General features: G+C 43.7%; 1 protein-coding gene across 10 annotated transcripts in view; it reads left to right on the plus strand.

Annotated features, from left to right (window-relative positions):
- shank3 (SH3 and multiple ankyrin repeat domains 3) overlaps positions 1-22,688 on the plus strand; it is a 541,235-nt gene that overhangs the window by 352,813 nt on the left and 165,734 nt on the right. For all 10 annotated transcript variants that reach the window (XR_004415240.1, XR_004415241.1, XM_033039988.1 and 7 more), the window contains exon 16: positions 18,133-18,257. Coding sequence is in view for 8 of the 10 variants with exons in the window: in XM_033039988.1 (XP_032895879.1) it covers positions 18,133-18,257 (125 nt within the window). In the remaining 2 variants the exon portion in view is untranslated. The remainder of the gene's footprint in view (positions 1-18,132; positions 18,258-22,688) is intronic.

A 22,688-nucleotide genomic window follows, 5' to 3' on the forward strand; every position in this document is an offset into this window, starting at 1 on the left:
AATAGGAATAGGAACCGGCGTGAGAGGGAAGGTGAATACCGAATTATAAGTGTTATATATGAATGTGCGAAATATAAGAAATAAAGTGGATGAGCTTTGGGCTCAGTTAGAGATTGGTAGGTATGATGTGGGAATTACAGAGACATGGCTGCAAGGGGATCAGAGTTGGGAACTAAATATTCAGGGTTTTACATCCTATCGAAAATGTAGAGGGGGCGGGGGTAGCTCTGTTGGGGAATGAAATTTAGTCCTTTGCGAGGGGTGACATAGAATCAGAAGATGTAGAGTCAGTGCGGATAGAACTGAGAAATAGTAAGGGCAAAAAGACCTTAATGGGAGTTATCTACAGGCCCCCAAACACTATCCAGGATATAGGATGCAAGTTGCATCAAGAGTTAAAATTGGCATGTAACAAAGGTAATGCTACGGTTGTTATGGGAGATTTCAATATGTAGGTAGACTGGGAAAATCAGGTTGGTACTGGACCCCAAGAAAGGGAGTTTGTAGAGTGCCTCCAAGATGGATTCTTAGAGAAGCTTGTACTGGAGCCTACCAGGGAAAAGGCAATTCTGGATTTAGTGTTGTCTAATGAACCAGATTTGATAAGGGAACTCAAGGTAAAGGAACCATTAGGAGGTAGTGACCATAATATGATGTTTTAATCTGCAATTTGAGAGGGAGAAGGCAAAAATAGAAGTGTCAGTGTTACAGTTGAACAAAGAGGACTATGGAGGCATGAGGGACGAACCAGCCACAGTTGACTGGAAAGGGACCCTAGCAGGGATGACAGTGGAACAGCAATGGCAGGAATTTCTGGGAATAATCCAGAAGATGCAAGGGAAGTCAAGGACAGTATAAAACTAAAAGATAAGATGTGTAACATAGCAAAGATGAGCGGGAAACCAGAAGATTTGGAAAACCTTTAAAGAACAACAGAAGGTAACTCAAAAGGCAATACCGGGAGAAAAGATGAAGTACAAAGGTAAGCTGGCCAAGAATATAAAGGAGGATAGTAAAATCTTCTTTAAGTATGTCAAAAGGAAAAGATTAGTTAAGACAAAGGTGGGTCCCTTGAAGACAGAAACAGGTGAATTTATTATGGGGAACAAGGAAATGGCAGACGAGTTCAACAGGTACTTTGGTTCTGTCTTCACTAACACACAAGCAATCTCCCAGATGTACTAGGGGACAGAGGATCCAGGGTGACAGAGGAACTGAAGGAAATTCACATTAGGCAGGAGATGGTGTTGGATGAATTAATGGGACTGAAGGCTGATAAATCCCCAGGGCCTGATGGTCTGCATCCCAGGGTACTCAAGGAGGTGGCTCTAGAAATTGTGGACGCATTGGTGATCATTTTCCAATGTTCTATATATACTGGATCAGTTCCTGTGGATTGGAGGGTAGCTAATGTTATCCCACTTTTTAAGAAAGGAGGGAGAGAGAAAGTAGGGAATTATAGACCAGTTAGCCTGACATCGGTGGTGGGGAAGATGCTGGAGTCAATTATTGAAGATGTAATAGCGACACATATGGATAGCAGCAACAGGATCGGTCCAAGTCAGCATGGATTTACGAAGGGGAAATCTTGTTTGACTAATCTTCTGGAATGTAACAAGTAAAATGGATAAGGGATAAGGGAGGTAGTATATCTGGACTTTCAGAAAGCTTTTCATAAGGTCTCACACAGGAGATTAGTGGGCAAAATTAGAGCACATGGTATTGGGGGTAGGGTATTGACATGGATAGAAAATTGGTTGGCAGACTGGAAAAAAGAGTAGGAATTAACTGGTTCCTTTCAGAATGGTAGCTATTTACAATATATATTAGTGATTTACATGAAGGAATTAAAAGTAACATTAGAAAATTTGTAAATGACACAAAGCTGGGTGGCAGTGTGTGCTGTGAAGAGGATGCTATGAGGATGCAGGGTGATTTGGATAAGTTGGATGAATGGGCAGATGCATGGCAGATGCAGTATAATGTGGATACATGTGAGGTTATCCACTTTGGTGGCAAGAACAAGAAGGCAGATTATTATCTGAATGGTGTTAGATGAGGAAAAGAGGAAGTGCAACGAGACCTGGGTGTCCTTGTGCATCAATCACTAAAAGTAAGTAGGTACAGCAGGCAGTGAAGAAAGCTAATGGCATGTTGGCCTTCATAACAAGAGGATTTGAGATAGCAGCAAAGAGGTCCTTCTGCAGTTGTTCAGGGCCCCAGTGAGACCACACCTAAAGTATTGTGTACAGTTTTGGTCTCCTAATTTGAGGGGCATTCTTGCTATTGTGGGAGTGCAGCGTAGGTTCACAAGGTTAATTCCCAGGATGGCGGGACTGTCATATGATGAAAGAATGGAATTACTGGGCTTGTATTCACTGGAATTTAGAAGGATGGGTGGGGGATCTTATAGAAACATAAAAAATTATTAAGGGATTGGACACGCTAGATGCAGTAAACATGTTTCCAATGTTGTGGGAGTCCAGAACCAGGGGCCACAGTTTAAGAATAAGGAGTAGGCCATTTAAAACTGAGATGAGGAAAATCTTTTTCACCCAGAGAGTTGTGAATTTGTGGAATTCTCTACCTCAGAAGGCAATGGAGGCCGATTCACTGGATGCATTCAAAAGACAGTTAGATAGAGCTCCTAGGGCTAGTGGAATCAAGGGATATGGGGAGAATGCAGGAATGGGGTACTGATAGTGGATGATCAGCCATGACCACATTGAATGGTGGTGCTGGCTCGAAGGGCCGAATGGCCTACTCCTTCACCTATTTGTTACGTATATATGTAATCTAGATTCTTGTCATTAAGACAGTTCCAGTTTAGGTCTACAACAATCAACGTTTTCTCATTTGTATCAGGCACACCTGATGCTCATTACAAAGTGAAAGCCTTATCACAAAGAATCCTCCCATCATATTCCTTAAGGAGTCCTTGGAAAAATAGGTATTTTTAAATAACTACGGTCAGCCACAAGAGCATCCAGCAGCTGATGGTTGCAAAATTCCCTTATATTCTATCAAGCGCATACAGCACCAAATATAAGAAATAGGTTATCAAATATATTCACTTAAACAATAAATTACCTGGGGGAAGTATTCCAGCAGTGACTAATGAGTGTACTAATAGTGTGGGATTCAAAAATGAGACAAATAATGTGCAAATGAGGGAAAAGTCAAAAGTTTGGGAACATTTTGGAATTCAACAAGGACAACAACAACTTGTGTAGTTACGTTTTTGGTTTTTAAGCTGTGTTTATGTGGGGGGGGGTTGAAACGGGGCTTGCTGTCTCTCCCTTCGGGGGAATACGACTTTTTGTCGTATCCCCCTTCTCTGCCTCCGTCTGCGCTGTGGCCTAATGGCGGAGCTGGCGACCTCGAGGCTCCGGAGGCAGAGCTGGGCTCGCTCCCATGAGGGCGGCCTGACGAGGGGCTGAGACTCTCTCGTGAGGGGCTGTGACGCTCCCATCGGAGTGGCCCAGCTCGAGGTGGAACGGCACTCCCGTCGGAGTGACCCAGCCCGAGGGTGGAACGGCACTCCCGTCGGAGTGGCCCAGCCCGAGGGTGGAACGGCACTCCCGTCGGAGTGACCCAGCCCGAGGGTGGAACGGCACTCCCGTCGGAGTGGCCCAGCTCGAGGTGGAACGGCACTCCCGTCGGAGTGGCCCAGCTCGAGGTGGAACGGCACTCCCGTCGGAGTGGCCCAGCTCAAGGGAGGAACGGCACTCCCGTCGGAGTGGCCCAGCTCGAGGGAGGAGCGGCACTCACGTGAGGGCGATCCGGCTCGGGGCTGGAACGGTGCTCCGGTGGCTGGGACGGCGTTCTGGCGGCGGCGACCTGAGTCCTGGGTTGAGCCGCGGGCCAGCGGCTGCGTCCGCTGGACTGGAGGGCGGCAGCTTCGACCACCCCGGGCCGCGGTGTTTGAACCGGCCCGTTCGCGGGGTTCGGTGAGCCGCGGGACTGTTTGTGCCATCGCCCGGTGGGGAATCGCCTCAGCGCAGAGGGAGAAGAGGAGGGAAGAGACAGTAACCCTAAGATTTTTGCCTCCACCACAGTGAGGAGGTGCTTGGAGGATACACTGTGGTGGATGTTAATTTGTGTTTATTGTTGTTTTTTATTGTATGTATGACTGCAGGCACAAAATTTCGTTCAGAACGTAAGGTCTGAATGACAATAAAGGTATTCAATTCAATTCAATTCAAAAAACAAAATGAATACAAATATGAGTAAATGGATAAGATACTGCTAAGATACATGGAAAACGTGTTTGGACCAGATTGATTGATATATATTGAAACATGAATGTTAATGTAAAAGGAATGATTAGTAAGTTTGCTGATGACACAAAAATTGCTAGTAAGAATAGCAAGGAAGGTTGTTTAGGGCTATAGCAGGCTATAGATCAGATGGACAGTTGGACAGAGCATTGGCAAATACAATGTAATCCTAACAAGTGCATTTTGTGAAGTCAAATCTGGGTAAGACATTACAATAGTGGTAAGATAAAACTGTATCCGGTACAGAAGGTTTTTCAGTGCTGGTCTGTGGAAATGGATGACATCCGAAACGACTGCTTTGAGTCAATGTCCTGGTCTATTCCAGGGAACCAATTAACTTGAATGAGTACGCCATTACTGTGACTGACTTGCTAGTTGAAGCCGGTTGCGATGCTAGTTGAAGGTGGTTGCCGGAGGTTGCAGGTAGTGGAAGGTCTTACCTTCCACTACCACTAGCATCGCAACTGGCTTTGACTAAAAAAATTACCGATTTTTAAAACGGCAACCTATTTTTAGTCGCGGCTGGTTTTGAATTTTTTGAAATAATCGCCGGAACATAGAAGAAGCGGAAACCACTTTCGACCATTAGGGAGACTGACAAAAACCTCTGGGAACCGCACAAAAACCTTGGGTGGGGCGCAAAGCCTCCAGAGGTTTCCGTTCAGGTTTCCTAAGTGGGACAGGGGCATTAGGGTGGTCGGGATTCCCGAAAAGTTGGAAGGTTCGGACCCTGGTAAATTTATGACTGAGTTTTGTGAAGAAGTGCTGGGGGCTGATTTCTTCCCAAGCCCTCTTATCCTTTCGCGTGCCCACCGAATTGGACCTACACCAATGAACGTCCCGAATATCAAGCCATCTAAGCCAAGAGTGTTCTTGGTTCTCTTTCATTACTTCCAGGATAAACATCGAATCATCACCAAACGGAGGCAGGAGCTGTCCTTCTGAGGGCACCGGGTGTTTTTTCATGAGGATTTCTGCGCGGGGCTGGGGAGAAAACGTGCAACTTTTAGGGAAATAAAATCCCTGCTCTACGAGAAAGGGGTTCGGTTTGGCCTCCTGTATCCTGCCCGGCTCCAGGTCACTCATGAAGGTAAAAAGCACTAATTCGATACACAAGAGACTGCCAAAAAGCTTTACTACTCGCGCTGGGGAGGTGACGGCCGTGAAGAACAATGACCTTTTAGGATATCCACGCGGCATTGGCACGGCCTCCTGCGGCGGTAAACTGGTAATCTTTATAAGATTTGTTCATTCTTCAGTTTAATTTGTGGAACTCGACTGAGCTGAACTGCAATGCTACAGAATTTGAGGAGTGAGTCGAGGACTTTTAGCCAGCGAAAATGTAAATGTCTATGATTACTCTCTGGGATACAATTCTTTACTTCCTTCTTTCTCGTAATGCTTTGCTTGTCCGGGGTTATCTTTAGCCTATATATCTTAAAAGTAGAATAAACGACTGTACAACTTTCAAAGCAGGGAGCCACCCTCAATTGGATCTAAAATTTTAGTTAGGGAACACTTTGGAATTATTTTGTTTTGTAATGCCTGCGACCGTCCTCAGTCGGGGAAGAAGATCTAGGTTTTTGGGGGTTAAATGGTTTTTTTTGTTATTGTTAGGAGATGAGGGAAAGGTTTAAAAAAAAAAAAGAGGCTAAGTTTAAAGGAGAAATGCGGGGAGAGTTTTTTTACACAGAGAGTGGTGAGTACCTGCAACATGCGGCTGGGGTGGTGGTTGAGGCAGTTGTGATAGTGGTATGTAAGAGACTTTTGGATAGACATATGGATATGGAGCAAATGGAGGGATATTGGATTATTTGCAGACAAATAAGAGTTGGTCTTGGCACAGTCATTGTGGGCCAAATAATCTGTTCTGGTGCTGTGCAGTTCTATGACTTCTAGTGAAGGAGTGTGACGTAATATATTCAAAATTGCTGTGAGACAAAGCTATCTATAAAAAATAAGCTATGAAGAGGATGCAAAAAGGCTTCGAAGGGAATCAGACAATTTTAATGAATGCCGAAATTGTGGAAAATTGAATAAATCTAGAGAAATGTGAAGCCAAAGCTAGAGCTGCAGCAGGGGTCAATGGTAGACTTTGTCCGGTCAATAGGTTAATGAGGATAGTTAGACAGAGAGAAAATGAATAAACGTTATGAGATGTGAGCAGTTCGAGGTTGCGAATAGAAACAACAGAAAGTTAAAAGAATCAAAATGTAGGTCTGCATGAATAGTGAGAATGGTGATCAGCCAACATCGCAAATGGATGACCTATGGTAAAATGGTCAGTTCTCATGCTGATAGAGAAAGCAAGTTACCTGAAGGTTTAGCGAATGAGTTCAGACAGGCAAATGTGTGTGTTGATGAAAGGGAACTATTTGAGTCTATTCAAGGAAGAAGCAGATTACTCTAGCATAATCCTGTTGTGTGGTGGAACTGAGAATGATTGGACATCTATGGTAAACATGAGCCAGTCCAGATCAGGAAACTGGAAAATATCAATGTTTACACTACTTTCAGTCTTTCTTTCAATTTTCTGGTACCTGAGGTTTTTGATTTGAGCAACTAGACTAAGTGGGACACGTTGGGTCCCTGTTACACTGGAGGCCTGGTCCCCAAACGCAACCCGTTCCCCAGCGCTATATTCCACCACTCACCCATAGCCCCCAACTGCGCAGGCGTGGCTCATTTCCCCTCATCCCCCAACACTCCCTCCCCTCCTCTTCATCCTCCCATTTCTTTCCTCTCTCCTCCTCCCCTCCCCTATCCCTCGCCTCCCCTCCCTCTCCTTTCCGCTACCCTCAGTCACTCCCTTCCTCCCTCCATAACTCCTCTCCCCTCTCTACCCCTCTCCTATCCCTCTATCCCCCACTCCTCACCTCCCCCTATCCCCCCTACTATCCCTACTGACCTCCCCCACTGCCCTCCTCTCCCTCTATTCCCCAGTTCCTACTAACCCCACTCCCCCCCCTCTCCCTCCCTACCCCCTCCTCTCCCTCAATCCCCCCACACTCCCTCCTCACCTCCCCAAGATCTCGATGTTGCCACTCCTCTCCCTCTTTGCATGCCCGGAGCAGCAGCAGCCGTTGGCCTCAGAGCCAGGCTCAGCGCCCAGGCCTTGGATCCTCGGCGCAGCTTCGGCCAGCTACCGGGGCCGGCCGCTGCCGCCGCCAGCCTCAGTGCCCGGGCCCCGGATCGTCGGCGTGGCCTCTCACCTCTCGCCACCATGATCTAAATTCTGGTAAGGCCCCAACTGCGCAGGCGTGGCTGAGGACCCATTGGGCGCCCTTTGCAACGCCAGTAAAGACGCGCATGGGAACTCTCCCCCAACTGCGCATGCGTGGTTTTTAAGGTTTTTAAACCTTAATAACTTTTAAAATATGCCATTGATCTGAACAAAACTTGTTGCATTTACAGCATAGGACAATGGTGAGTAAGGTGGGGAATAATTTAGCGCTATCGTGTAACGTTTTTGCGCAAATAGAAAAATAACGCCCACCTGCAGATAACAAGATAAGAGTTTATATATATATATTAAAACTCTCATCTTGTTATCTGCAGGTTTATATATATACTAGACCAAGTGCAGACCCGTTGGGTCTGTTTCCCCAACGGCGTTTGCGGGGGGGGGGGGGGGGGGTGTGAGAAGAGGGGAGAGGAGGGGAGAGGAGGAGGAGGAAACGGGATAGATTTGGGAGGGAAAGGAGAGCGGGGTAGGGGGTGAGAGATGGGGAGAGAGATGTGGGTGAGGGGGGATGGGGAGGAGGGAGGGAGAGGGGTGGGGGAGAGAGGGGAAAGAGTGGGGAGGGAGAGTGGAGGGGAAGGGGGAGAGAAGTGGAAGAGTGGGGAGGGAGGGAGGGGTAGGGGGAGTGATGTACCTGCCTTCTCTCCATACCCCCTGATCCCTTTAGCCAACGCAGCCGTTCCCTACCTCTAGCCCCCACTGGGGGGGGGGGGGGGCGGCATCACACACACTAACCACCCCCACACACAGAGTTGGAAAAGTGTATAAACACCGTTCCCTACCTGTAGCCCCCAGGGGAGACGTGGTCGTCGAAGTCGGGTCCCGGCCGTCTTAAAATAGCGTATCTTGAAGTCGTCGAAGTCGGGTCCGTCTCGGCAACGCGGGGGGGGGGGGGTGGGTGGCGGGGCGGCATCACACACACGAAGCATCCCCATACACAGAGCCTTAAAAGTGTAATGCCCCAACGCAGCCGTTGCCTACCCGTAGCCCCCACGGGAGTCGTGGTCCTCGAAGTAGAGACGTTCCCGAAAGGCCGTTTTTAAATGGCGTCGCTTGAGGTTGTGCTGCGGGCGCCAGCAGCCGTTATGGTCGCTGGCCAGCAGGAGGTGACAAAATTAGTGAGTGGGGGGGGGGAGAAGGTTTTAATGAAAAAAATGGACATAAACATAACAAAATGTAATGAGGAGTGGATAGCTGGAAGGGAAAGTGAAATGTCTACTGAAATGGCTGCTTGTATGGGTGAGAAGCCAGTTTATTTTTGAAAAACTGGGGGGTGGGGGGGAGAAGGATTTGATTAAAAACGTGCACTTAAACACGACGAAATGTAATGAGGAGCGGATACTTAGAAAGAAAAGTGAAATCTCTACCGAGATGGAAAAGATGTCGGCGATTCTGCTTTCCCCCTTATCCTTAAACTTAGACCCCTTGTTCTGGTCTTCCCCAACATCCGGAACAATCTTTCTGCATCTAGCTCATCCAACCCCTTAATAATTTTATACGTTTCTATAAGATCCCCCCTCAATCTTCTAAAATCTAGCGAGTACAAGGCGAGTCTATCCAGTCTTTCTTCATATGAAAGTTCTGACATCCCAGGAATCAGTCTGGTGAACCTTCTCTGTACTCCCTCTATGGCAACGATGTATTTGAGCATTGGGCATTGTGACATCACACAATGGAACGTTCACCATTGGCTGGGGCTCCTGCATAGGCATATGTAAATGAATCCATTCCGATTGGACATATGTGAACATTTGGGCATTGTGACATCACACGATGGAACGTTCAGCAGGGGCTGGTGCTGAAGCTGATTCTATGGGTGAGAAGCCAGTTTAGTTTTGAAATATTGGGGGGGGTGGGGGAAGGATTTGATTAAAAACGTGTACTTAAACACGACGAAATGTAATGAGGAGCGGATACTTAGAAAGAAAAGTGAAATCTCTACCGAAATGGAAAAGACGTCAGCGATTCTGCGTCCGGTTTCGGAGTTGCAGGGAATCAAAGGAAGAAATGCGGCCGGAAGCCGTACATGTAAATGGATCCGTTCCGATTGGACGTCTGCGAGCGTCGGGCATCGCGATTGGACGTCTGCGAGCATCGGGCATTGTGACATCGCACGGCGGGAACGAATCGAAAGGCAGCCGGACGGATGTCGGACGGATGGGGCGAGAGTTTTTTTATAATAATAGATAGATAGATAGATAGATAGATAGAGTAGACTGGAGTTTGAACAATGCATGATAACATTGAATTCCTTAATGTCATCCATACAATTTCTCACCATATACGTACACCCAACTAACAGCTGCTGCATTGCTTCCGATGTCTCCAGATGACTATAAAATTGCTGAAAGAGCATGCCTGTTTCCATGAGGGGTGTCGTGTGTTCATCCGGACCTTTCTAGTTCAAAAACATGTCTCTTCCTTATTCTATCTGATTAAACACGGAATGTAGCCAAACATGAGAGTTTCAGCCCTGTTTCACCATTCACATTATTGTTCCAATAAGGAGGCCCAGGGTTCAAGGAAATTCAGCACATTTTCTCATCTATTTTTTTGAGCAGTGTTGCACAAAATTGAAAATACCATTTTGGTAATGCAAGCATTTTCTCTTTGTGCCATGACCAGTATTTATCTTTCATGAACATTATTGAAACTGATGTTCATTTTGCACTCTGAGATTCTTCTGAATACAAATTGGCTTCTATGTTCGGTAAGTTCCATCAGTGACTAAACTTTAAAAATACTTAATTGTTTTGGAACATAACAGGTCATGAAAGACAACCTTATAAGTCCCTTTTCCTGCTCATCATAAGAGTTTAATATTTTTGCCTTGATTAGCTAACTACTGAACAATGGGAAGAGCTTGTGTAGTGTTTTGCGACTTCTCTGGGCCACCAGCCACAGATCAGTCACATGAGCTGAATAATTAGTACCAAAAAAGGTAAAAGACTGCAGAACCTCAAGTAGAGGCTGAGCTTAAACACAAAATCCAACCATTAGAATCTGGGATAATCATCTTGATGCTCAGCCAACTTGGATTGGCGCTGACTTAGGTTCACCTAGTTTGAATTCAGCTGAGAAAATTACTCTGGAGAACAAGTACACAGCGTACCAAATACTGCTCATTCAGTTACACAAACTCTGAGAAAGCTGGTGAAAGGCAAGAAAATCCTTTATTTTTCCTGAATGGCTGAAATTGGATAGAAGATCATGCAACTGAAGTCTATGTTCACAATCTACATTTTGGTGAGAATTGAAGGGATTTTCTGTGGGTTTTTTTACATGGAATAATGGAAGAGAAGAAGGGTCTACATAGTGCACATTCAGACAATCTATAGATACAATCCAAAAGCATGTTGGGGTTCATAACAAAAACAGAGGAGCACAATTGATATCAGTTATTCATAATGCATTTATTTTTTTATAATATCTTATAGGTAGTAAAATAATCAAGACAATTCAGATGAGCTGAGCCATGTAAAGGTATTTTGGGAGCATTTTAAGGATAACAGAGAGGAAGAGAAGCAATTTTTGGATGGAACATTAAGGGCAGTTTTGTCCCAGCAGCCGTGTCATGATGAAGTAATTAAAAACAGGGATGTGCAAAAAAGAAAATTTGGAAGAGTTCAGATTTTGAAGCATTGTAAAATGTAAAGAATCGCAGAAGGAAATGTTTTGTTTTCCCCACCACAAGTATGACTTTCATATGTATTTATTTATTTATTTTTTAAATAATATTTTTATTAGAAGCAAACACATATTATGGTTAAAACATTTCACGTATATCAGTCGTACATTATTAATATTATCAATTGTGGATCGATTCTGCTTCTAGTTTTTTTTTATAGATAGGGAGTAAGAGAAAGAGAAAAAACAAAACAAATGTCAAGATAAAAAAGAATGGAATGATTTACTAATAATACATCATTGGAGATAGGTTCGTAAATTATAAAGTATAACTTTTCATCTAATCCTGAGTTCAAGCTTCAGTTAGGTTCCCGTGCTGAACCGATCTACCCCTTCAAATAGTCAATGAATGGAGACCATATTCTGACAAAAAGTTCTTGTTTGTCCATTAAGACAAGTCTGATTCTTTCCAAGTGTAGGGTCTCTGACATTTCCATAATCCACATTTTAATTGTGGGGGTATAGGGCCTTTCCAAAATTTTAATATTAATTTTTTCCCAGCTATTATACTATAGTCGAGAAAGTTTATTTGGCTTGTTGTGACTTTCATATTTAATAATGGGACATATTTTGTATATTTTTAGTTTCTGAAGCTACAGAGATAAGGAGTTAAGGCTATGATCTATAACTCAGACTGAATTTTTTTTAAACCGAGGCATTATTATATTAGGATACAATGTCGGCCTGCAAGTGTAGGATGAAGGTAAATAAGGACTTATTCTGTTAGGATTTAGGCACTGGAGTTTTGGGTGAGGTCAAGTTTATGCTGGATGAAAGGATATCAGCTGGATTGCCAATGGGATTATCAGGTCGTCGTAATCAAGCAACAGAAGCAGAAAGAATGTAAGTGACGTTTCAGAGATATAATAGCTGGTCTTCTTGATTGAGGGGGTACGTGCATAAAACCTATCTCAAAGTCAAATATAAAGTCAAGTTTAAAATATATTGTGAACAAGGCACATCTAACATGTGAAAGGATTAGCTAACGTTCGAGAAGCTTAAACTCACAGCAGCACAATGGTGCAGTGACATTTTTTTCCAGGTCATAGCTCTATAGCTCCATTGATCCAAGCCTTGGATGCAGAGTTTGTTTGCTCTCCCTGGCATGACGGGGTTTCTCCAGGTGCGGCAGTCTCTTTGTGTGATTAAGTTACTTCAGGGTGCCATTTTGCATAGTGTTCAAAGGACAACCTTAATTGATGAGAGATATTTAAGAATCTAGTCAAGAAAATAAGGAGGTGTATATCAGATATAGGCAGCTAGAATCAAACAAGTCCCCTGAGGAGGAGAGGAGATGCAGGAGTACAAAAGAAGGACATTAGGTGGGAGGAAAGGGGATATGAGATACCTGTGTCAGATAAAAGAAGGAAGGAACCTAAACAATTTTATAGATTAAAGCGTAAAAGGCTATTTGGGGCGAATATAAGTCGCCTTGATGTTCAGTGTGTTAATCTTTGTGTGGAGCCAAGAAAAATGGTGTGGGTGTGGTCTTGAATGAATATGTTGTCTAGGAAAGGACGAGAAGCTAGTGAGTTCAAGAGTTAAGAGTCAAGTTAATATTGTTTAATTGTCATATATACCTGTACTAACAACGGAATAATGAAATTCTTCCTTGCAGCAGCATAACAAGACTGTAAATACATTACTGATAGAAAATATATAATAAGGAAAGATTCAATAAGTTATTATCCCCAATACCGTATTGCAAAAAACCCCAAAGTCCTTAATGCAACCAACAACTGTCCATAGTCCATAGTTGAAGTTAGTGATGTATAGAGTTCAAGAGCCTAATAGTTGTTGAGAATAAGCTATTCTTGAATCTGATGGTCATGGTTTTCAGATTCCTGCGCTCTGATGATAGGAGTGAAATGAGTGTGGCTAGGGTGGTGAGGGTCTTTTGATATTGGCTGCTGTTTGGAGGCTTCAATGATGGGGAGGTCAGTACTTGTGATTAACTGGGTAGTGTTAATCATTCTCTGCAATCTCCATTCCCGGGCGAGTTGCCGAATAAGGCCACAATGTAACGAGTCAATATGCTCTCTATCATGGCCTTGTAGAAGTTCAAGAGAGTATTCATCAACATACCGAATCTCCTCAATCTTCTAAGGAAGTAGAGGCATTGATGGGTTTTCTTTATGATTGCATCAATGTGCTGGGTACAGGACAGATCTTCACAGATACCCATGCCCAGGAACTTTAAGTCGTTGACTCTCTCCACTGCCAACTCATTTGTGAAGACAGGTTTGTGGATCCTCAGCTTTCCCCTTCCAAAGTCACCAATCAGCTCTTTGGTCTTGCTGATGTTAAGGACAAGATTGTTGATCTGCCACCATTCAACCCGATTTTTAATCTTTCTCCTATATTCCGACTCATCTACTCGTTCTTTGCCGAATAGTAGTGGTATTGTCGGTGAAATTAAAAATGGCATTCGAACTGTATTTGGCTATACAGTCATGTGTGTAGAGTGCATAGAGCAGGGGACTGATAACAGAGCCCTAAGGTGCTCCTATACTGATGGTTATCGAGAAGGAAGAGTTGCTCCCAATTTCATATAGATTGTCGTCTGCCGATAGGTAGATCAAGAATCCAGTTGCACAGCTAACACTGCCCCCCAGCTTCGTGTCATCCGCAAACTTAGAGATGTTGCATTCAATTCCCTCGTCCAAATCATTAATATATATTGTAAATAGCTGGGGTCCCAGCACCGAGCCTTGCGGTACCCCACTAGTCACTGTCTGCCATTCTGAAAAGGACCCGTTTACTCCTACTCTTGGCTTCCTGTCTGCCAACCAGTTCTCTATCCACATCAATACTGAGCCCCCAATACCGTGTGCTTTAAGTTTGCATACTAATCTCTTATGTGGGACCTTGTCTAAAGCCTTCTGAAAGTCCAGATATAACACATCCACTGGTTCTCCCTTATCCACTCTACTAGTTACATCCTCGAAAAATTCTATAAGATTCGTCAGACATGATTTACCTTTCATAAATCCATGCTGACTTTGTCCAATGATTTCACCACTTTCCAAATGTGCTTCTATCCCATCTTTAATAACTGACTAGCAGTTTCCCCACTACCGATGTTAGACTAACTGGTCTGTAATTCCCCGTTTTCTCTCTCCCTCCCTTTTTAAAAAGTGGGGTTAAATTAGCTACCCTCCAATCCTCAAGAACTACTCCAGAATCTAAAGAGTTTCAAAAAAATAATCACTAATGCATCCACTATTTCTGGGGCTACTTCCTTAAGTACTCTGGGATGCAGCCTATCTGGTCCTGGGGATTTATCGGCCTTTAATCCATTCAATTTACCAAACACCACTTCCCAGCTAACCTGGATTTCACTCAGTTGCTTCATCTCATTTGACCCCCGGTCCCTTGCTATTTCCGGCAGATTATTTATGTCTTCCTTAGTGAAGACAGAACCAAAGTAGTTATTCAATTGGTCTGCCATGTCCTTGTTCCCCATGATCAATTCAGCTGTTTCTGACTGCAAGGGACCTACATTTGTTTTAACTAATTTTTTTCTCTTCACATATCTATAAAAACTTTTGCAGTCAGTTTTTATGTTCCCTGCCAATTTTCTTTCATAATCTATTTTCCCTTTCCTAATTAAGCCAGTTGTCCTCCTCTACTGGACTCTGAATGTCTCCCAGTCCTCTGGTAGGCTGCTTTTTCTGGCTAATTTCTATGCTTCATCTTTTGTTTTTATACTATCTCTGATTTCCCTTGTTATCCACGGATGCACTACCTTCCCTGATTTATTATTTTGCCAAACTGGGATGAACAATTGGTGTAGTTCATCCATGTAGTCTTTAAATGCCTTCCATTGCCTATCCACCGTCAACCCTTTAAGAATCAATTGCCAGTCTATCTTGGCCAATTCACGTCTCATACCTTCAAAGTTACCTTTCTTTAAGTTCAGAACCCTTGTTTCTGAATTAATTATGTCACTCTCCATCCTAATGAAGAACTCAACCATATTATGGTCACTCTTGCCCAAGGGGCCACGCACAACAAGACTGCTAACTAACCCTTCCTCATTACTCAATACCCACTCTAGAATAGCCTGCTCTCTCGTTGGTTCCTCTACATGTTGGTTTAGAAAACTATCCCACATACATTCCAAGAAATCCTCTTCCTCAGCACACCTGCCAATTTGATTCACCCAATCTATATGTAGATTGAAGTCACCCATTACAACTGTTTTACCTTTGTTGCACGCATTTCTAATTTCCTGTTTGATGCAATCCCCAACTCCACTACTACTGTTAGGTGGCCTGTACACAACTCCCATTAGCGTTTTCTGCCCCTTAGTGTTTCGCAGCTCCACCCATATCGATTCCACATCCTCCAAGCTAATGTCCTTCCTTTCTATTGCGTTAATCTCCTCTCTAACCAGCAACGCTACCCCACCTCCTTTTCCTTTCTGTCTATCCCTCCTGAATATTGAATATCCCTGGTGTTCAGCTCCCAGCCTTGGTCACCCTGGAGCCATGTCTCCGTGAACCCAACTATATCATATTCATTAATAACTATCTGCACATTCAACTCATCCACCTTATTACGAATGCTCCTTGCATTGAGACATAAAGCCTTCAGGCTTGTTTTTACAACACTCTTATCCCTTATACAATTATGTTGAAAAGTGGCCCTTTTTGATTTTTGCCATGGATTTGTCTGCCTGCCACTTTTACTTTTCACCTGGCTACCTATTGCTTCTACCCTCATTTTACACCCCTCTGTCTCTCTGCTCACACATTTAAGAAACCCACCACCTCTTATTCTCTGTTTATTATTTTTTTCTTCTTTCTCCCCTACATGTTGGGTCTGAGTGCTTCCCTTCTCTGCCTCCTGCCTCACACACTTTCTACTAGCTTTCTCTATTTGAGTCCCTCCCCCCAACCAATCATCTGCAAACTTACTAATCATGCCTTGTACATTCTTATCCAAATCGTTGAAATAAACAATAAACAGCAATGAGTAGCACTAATCCCTGAGGCACGCCACTACGTGTATATTTTAATGTATATTTATTTGTTATGATGTTGCATTAAATGTACCTGTGAAGCTGCAGCAATTAGGAATGTCAGTGTTCCAGTTGCTATGACTATTAAATGTTTTTAACTTTTGAAATAGGTTTGCACATGTGAAATAGAGTTACGGATGGCTGATTTGGAATGAGCCAAATGTTTGAAATGGTCATGTATTTGTATTATTGCACTCCTCCTTGGAGAAGAGCATGAAGTATTTAAAGAGCTTGCAGGATAATTAAAAATCTCCAAGGTTATGATGGGATCATAATCATATTTGTTCCACTTCATAGGAGAGTTAGTATGGGGTTTTCCACACTCCGTACAAACAGTCAAGGGTCTGTGCGTAGACAGATGGGAGTTTAATTTCCATCATAACTGCTGAGGAATCTATGTTTAATTAATGAATACTCATGATATTAGCCATGTAACTAACCAATGTAATAGTAATTCATTTGCTTCACGAGTGTCCTTCAGAGAAGGAAATCTGACAGTCTAAATTCTGGGTCTGCAACAAAGTTCTGCTGCGTGTCCATCCCATCTGTAATATTGACTCAGTTGTTCTCTCTCCATTGGCATGGCCTGTCCTAGCTTTCACATTTCTTGTTCATATTTTTTCTAATCTTCTTTGTTAACGAATCACATAACTTCATCAACACTTGGTCTCACCCTATCACAAACATTCCCTTTGGTCTACCCATTCCCCCAATCCCCGCTACGATCTTGGCAACTGAAAACTATATTTTCTCTTTCCAATTTCTGACAAAGAATCTTTCCACTGACACATTAACTGGTTACTTTCCACAGGTGCTGCCTGACCTGCTGAGCATTTCAGCATTTTCTGTTATTATTTAAAAAATGTAACTCATGAGAAGTATGATGATGGCTCTATCTGATGGAGAGGGAGGAGGAAGTGGATTGGGATGGAACGCAAAAAGAATCTGATAAGGGTGGCCATGCTGCAAATGAAATGTAGAAAATTACATAATAAGGAGAAAAATCTGGCGCACAAGTTAAGAATTCGATTCGAAGTTAAGCCTCCTTTGCAATTGTTCTGATCTGTTTTGTAACACCAACCAGTATATATTATCCTTTCCAAGGTACCCACAAAGCATTTGTATCCTTGGTGTTAAGTTATCTTATTTTATTATTTCTACCAAAAAATGTCAGATTTCCCTATTTAATTTAATTTGACACATGAAACTTTTCTATTTTCTCTTACTCTATCACAATCTTTGTCATTGTTTTTGCACTGCAAGTTTTGAATCATGCCTAGTAAATACAGGTCCAAGTTATTAGTATGTAGTACCAGGAAGATCAATTAAGCCAGTGCTGACCTTTGGGTAGCACCACTGCATACCTGGAGACAGAAGAGACTGCTGATGCTGGAATCTGGGAATCTTGACCCAAAACATTGACCATACCTCTGCCTCCACAGGTATTACCTGACCTGCAGAGTTCCTCCACTATAGATTTTTGCACGCATACCTTCCTCCTGGTAGGCAGCTGTTGACCACAACTATATTTCCTGTCCAAAAGTGAGTTTTGTATCAGTTCTTTAATTTGATGAATGACTTTTGCTGACAACCTTATAAGCGGCATTTTATCAAATGCCTTATCAAAGCCCATCTCAGTTCAAATGAGTTACCTTTATCAATAAACTGTTTCTTTATCAGAAAACTCATTCCATAAACAAATAAATGTTCTCCTTAATTGTCCAAATGTTTGCAGCATCTTTTCCTTAACTGACATTAAACCATCTAAGCCAGAGTTTTAAGATACTTCAAATTTACAGACACAAGGGATACCTTACTCATTGTAGGACTCAGCGAGAATGAGTGTGAGAATGGGGTGAGCGTGAGTGATTCACAGAGACTGTTTTCTTTTTCTGTAGCTGAGACTCCAATTGAAGAGTTCACACCCACGCCAGCATTCCCAGCTTTGCAATACCTGGAATCAGTGGACGTGGAGGGAGTGGCATGGAAAGCTGGGCTCAGGACAGGAGACTTCCTGATTGAGGTAATAATGCATTATTTATTGAACGGGTAATAGTCATTGAAAACAATTCCTAAGCAAAATTATTTATGTCTGGAGAAGAGTAGATACTAAAGTCCTGGAGATTGTAAAGTGAGTTAGAAAGCTGAAGTGGACAGATTATAATCCTCAGCCTGGATTGTAGTTTTAGTCCTCTGTTAGCCTGGATATTGGCCTCCTCTGTTTTCTGGGGTATATCCTCTGTCCATGTGCTATCTTGTATTGTCCCATCTACCTACTCACTGACATTGCATCGTATTGGCTTTTGATTTTGTTATGCCTTAATTTTCTAATTATTATATTTATTTTCAATTTTTTGTGTTCTTTTTCTGAAGTCCATTGCAGCCTAAGAAACATTCGAGCTTTAGGCAATTCTGGTTTCTTAATCATCCCCAATTTTCATTGCTCCACCATTGGCTGCAGTTCTGCAGTTCTTTTAGGAAGATATGATCTGCTCACCTGGAGTGTACCTGCTCTCCTGTCTGATATCCTTTTAGTTTGGGGCTGGGTTTCTTAACACGAACTGTATGACTGAACAGTTAGGCTAGTGTGTTATTGAACAAGGTTATTCATATGGTGGACAAAAATCCTGGAGTAACTCAGCGGGTGAGGCAGCATCTATGGAGAAAAGCAATAGGTAACATTTCGGGTCGAGACCCTTCTTCAGATTGATGTCGGGGGGGGGCGGGAAAAAGAAAGGAAGAGGCTGAGACTTGTATGAGAGCTGGGATGGGGAAAGGGAAGGAGGGAGAAAGCAAGGACTGTCTGAAATTGGAGAAGTCAGTGTTCATAACGCTGGGATGTAACCTACCCAAGCGAAATATGAGGTGCTATTCCTCAATTTGCGCTGGGCCTCACTCTGGCAATGGAGGAGGCCCAGGATAGAAAGGTCGAATGGGAGGGGGAGTTGAAGTGCTGACCCACCGGGAGATCAAGTTGGTTAGTGCGAACTGAGCGGAGGTGTTGGACGAAGCGATCGTCAAGCCTGCCCTTGGTCTCGCCGATGCAGAGAAGTTGACAGATGGAACAGCGGATGCAGTAGATGAGGTTGGAGGAGTTGCAGGTGAACCTCTGCCACACCTGGAAAGACTGCTTGCGTCCCTGGATGGAGTCGAGGGGGGAGGTAGAGCGACAAGTGTAGCATTTCCTGCGGATGCAAGGGACGAATTGACCAAGGAGTTACAGAGGGAACGGTCTCTGCGGAAAGCAGGAAGGGGAGGAGATGGGAAGATGTGGCCAGTGGTGGGAACCCGTTGGAGGTGACATCAGTCCGAAGAAGGGTCTCGAACCGAAACATCGCCTATTCCTTAGATGCTGCCTCACCTGCTGAGTTTCTCCAGCATTTTTGTCTACCTTCGATTTTCCAGCATCTGCAGTTCTTTTTTAAACAAGGTTATTCATATGGTATTTTTCCTCTAACATAAAAGCATAAAATGCTGCAAATACGCCGAAGGTCAGGCCACATCTGCAGGCAGAGAAAGTCATCATTTCAGATGAAAGATCCTTCATCATACATGGGAAGGAGAGAAAACAAAGTTGTAAAGCTGCAAGAAAGTAGCCCCCAACTTTCTTGCAAGTTAACAAGCATCTTTTCTCTCCTTCCCAGTTTGACGAATGGTCTTTGACTTGAAACTTTAACTCAATCTCTTCCCACTGACACAGCCTTGGTGAATATTTCCAGCAATTTCAGTTTTTATTTTTGATTTCCTACATTTCGAGTGTTTTTGTTCTCATGTTTTCTTTTGTATTTTGCACTGAAGTCTTTCAGTTTTGGAGAGCTGATGCTGTCTACTTTCTGTACTGGAGTATATGCCTCGAATCGTCTACTCGGAAGTGTGAGGCTGGTGTGTTTCTCTGCTGCAACATGAGAATTGTGTCTCTCGGCGGAATAGTACCATTTGGCGCCACTGTTTCGGCGTTTTGGAGGCGCCGATCTTTTGCCATTTTAATATATTTACTCCAAAAAGAACAGTATCTTGCACGAAACATGAAGCAAGGTAAACAGGTATCGCTTTTATACACAGCGTGTGTGTATAAAAGCGATAGGAAGCTCTCACTCCCATTCTACAAACAAGCCTCCCTGCTCCAGCACTGGGAAAACAGCAGAGACCGACAACATTTACCAAACTGCAGGCTTCCCTCAAAACTCTTCGAAACTGACTGATCTCGCTCACCGCACCAAGCAAATGTTAGAAATGCAACAGGCGTTTCGGCACCGCTGTTTCGGTGATAAGCATTAACTGTGTGTGGCGCCAAAACGGAGGCGCCGAAACAGCGGCGCCGGAACGGCAGCGCCGAAAAGTACCCGACCCGTCTCTCGGTATTACATTGTGGGATATGGGTTTGGGGTCTTGCTCTCCTGGGCAGTGTGTTTGGTGCACATCTGTGTGGAGTATGATAACTTGCAGACAACATTCACTGTCCTATCATCAATCATCTTTGTCACTTCTGCTAACAATTCAATCAAATTTGCGAGATAGGAACCCGCACAAAGCCATGCTGACTCTTCTTAAAAAGTCCATCCTTTTCCAAAGCATCTAAATCGACATTTACATCCAAGTCATTTATATATATCACAAAAAACAGCAGTACCAGCACAGATCCATGCAGACCTCCAGCCTGAATATTGTCCTTCCACCACAACCCTCGGTCTTCTATCATTAAGTCATATCAGAATCCAAAAGACCACTATTAATCCCATGTATCTCAATCTTCTGAATCAGCCTACAGCCAAGGGGTACTTTATCAAATGCCATACTAAAATCTATGTATACACCATCCACCGCCCTACCCTCATCGATCACCTTTGTCACATTCTCAAAAAACTCGATCGAGTTAACAAGAGACAATCTGCCTTGCAAAAAAACAGGCTGACTATCCCTAATTAACCAACTCTCTTCCAAATGTGAGTAAATCTTATCCCGAAAAATCCTCTCCAATAGTTTCCCTACCACTGATGTGAGGCTCACTGGCCAAATATTCCCTGATACTCTCTACTTCCCTTCATAAATAAAGGTAAAACATTAGCTACTCTCTAGTCTTCCGGGACATCGCCTATGGCTCGAAAGACGCAAGGATCTTGGTCAAGTCTCCCACAATCTCCTCTCTTGTCCCTCTCAATAACCTGAGATAAATCCCATCAGGTCCGAGGGATTTATCCACAATCCACAATGTCCTTCAAGAGCCCAAAAATCACCTTCTTCTTAATCTCAAAATGCCCTTGCATATCAGTACTCTCCACATTAATCTCACTCTCCTCCATGTTATTTTCTGTGGTGAAAGCAGATGCAAAGTACTCGTTTAGTACCTTGCCTACATCTCCATCACAGGAGACAGACTATTTACATACATCTACTACAGACCTACTGACTCCCACTGTTATCTTGACTACACTTCCTTCCACCCGGCCTCTTACAAAGACGCCATCACCTATTCTCAATTATTTTGTCTCGGCTGCATCTTCTCCCAAAATGAGGCTTTCCATGTGAGGACATCCGAGATGATCTCATTCTTTTGTGAACATGGTTTTCCCCCAGCTGTCACAGATGGATCCCACACTGTTATATGGTCCCAGAGTTCTGATCTCTCTCCCTCTTCCCCCAACGCAACAAGGACAGAGTTCCCTTGGGCACCTTTCATCCCTTCTATGGAGAGAAGGCAGGTATGAGATACTGAGTTGGATGATCAGCCATGATCATATTGAATGGCGGTGCAGGCTCGAAGGGCCGAATGGCCTACTCCTGCACCTATTTTCTATGTTTCTAGAAGGTCATGCAGTCCTAAGCGCTCTCCCAGAAGATCGACACAGGACCTCGTGGTAGCGGACTTTTATGGGTCCCGGACCTCGAGGGGCCGAACCACACGGGGGTGGTCTCTTTACAATCCAATTACAAATATCGATTAACCCCATACATAACAGACATTTCCCTAACACAATAATACAGTGGCTAATACATTGTATTCAAACAGTGTTTCTCAGTGGAAACGAACATCGCAGCATTTGCCCTGATATGCAAGAAAACCAGACAAGGCTCAATACTCAAACCCCTGTCTCACGGTGCGAGTCCACCCATGAGTGATCCCGAATTTAAAACAAATCAAACTCGTGGTAATCACGTAGAATTAACGTAGCGGGAACATCGGAACTCGTAACGCTAATAGCCCTGTCTCACGGTGCGAGCTGGCCCACGAGGTGCCCCGAGTGAAAGACTCGTGGTTGTGTACGAGATTCCAAGTATGATCAAGAGTTTAACCGAGTTCCCACGGGTATGACAAGTTTGCCGTTTACTTGTCATTTCTGCGATGTTCCAAGTTCGTCTCCCGAGTTACTCTTGAGCCAACCCTGAATAAGCAACTCTTTGTAGACAGATGAAATGACAGCAGCATTTAAGAGGCTTTTTAGGTAGGACATGAATA

This window comes from Amblyraja radiata, chromosome 21 (genome assembly GCF_010909765.2).
Source record: "Amblyraja radiata isolate CabotCenter1 chromosome 21, sAmbRad1.1.pri, whole genome shotgun sequence".
Lineage (NCBI taxonomy): Eukaryota > Metazoa > Chordata > Chondrichthyes > Rajiformes > Rajidae > Amblyraja > Amblyraja radiata.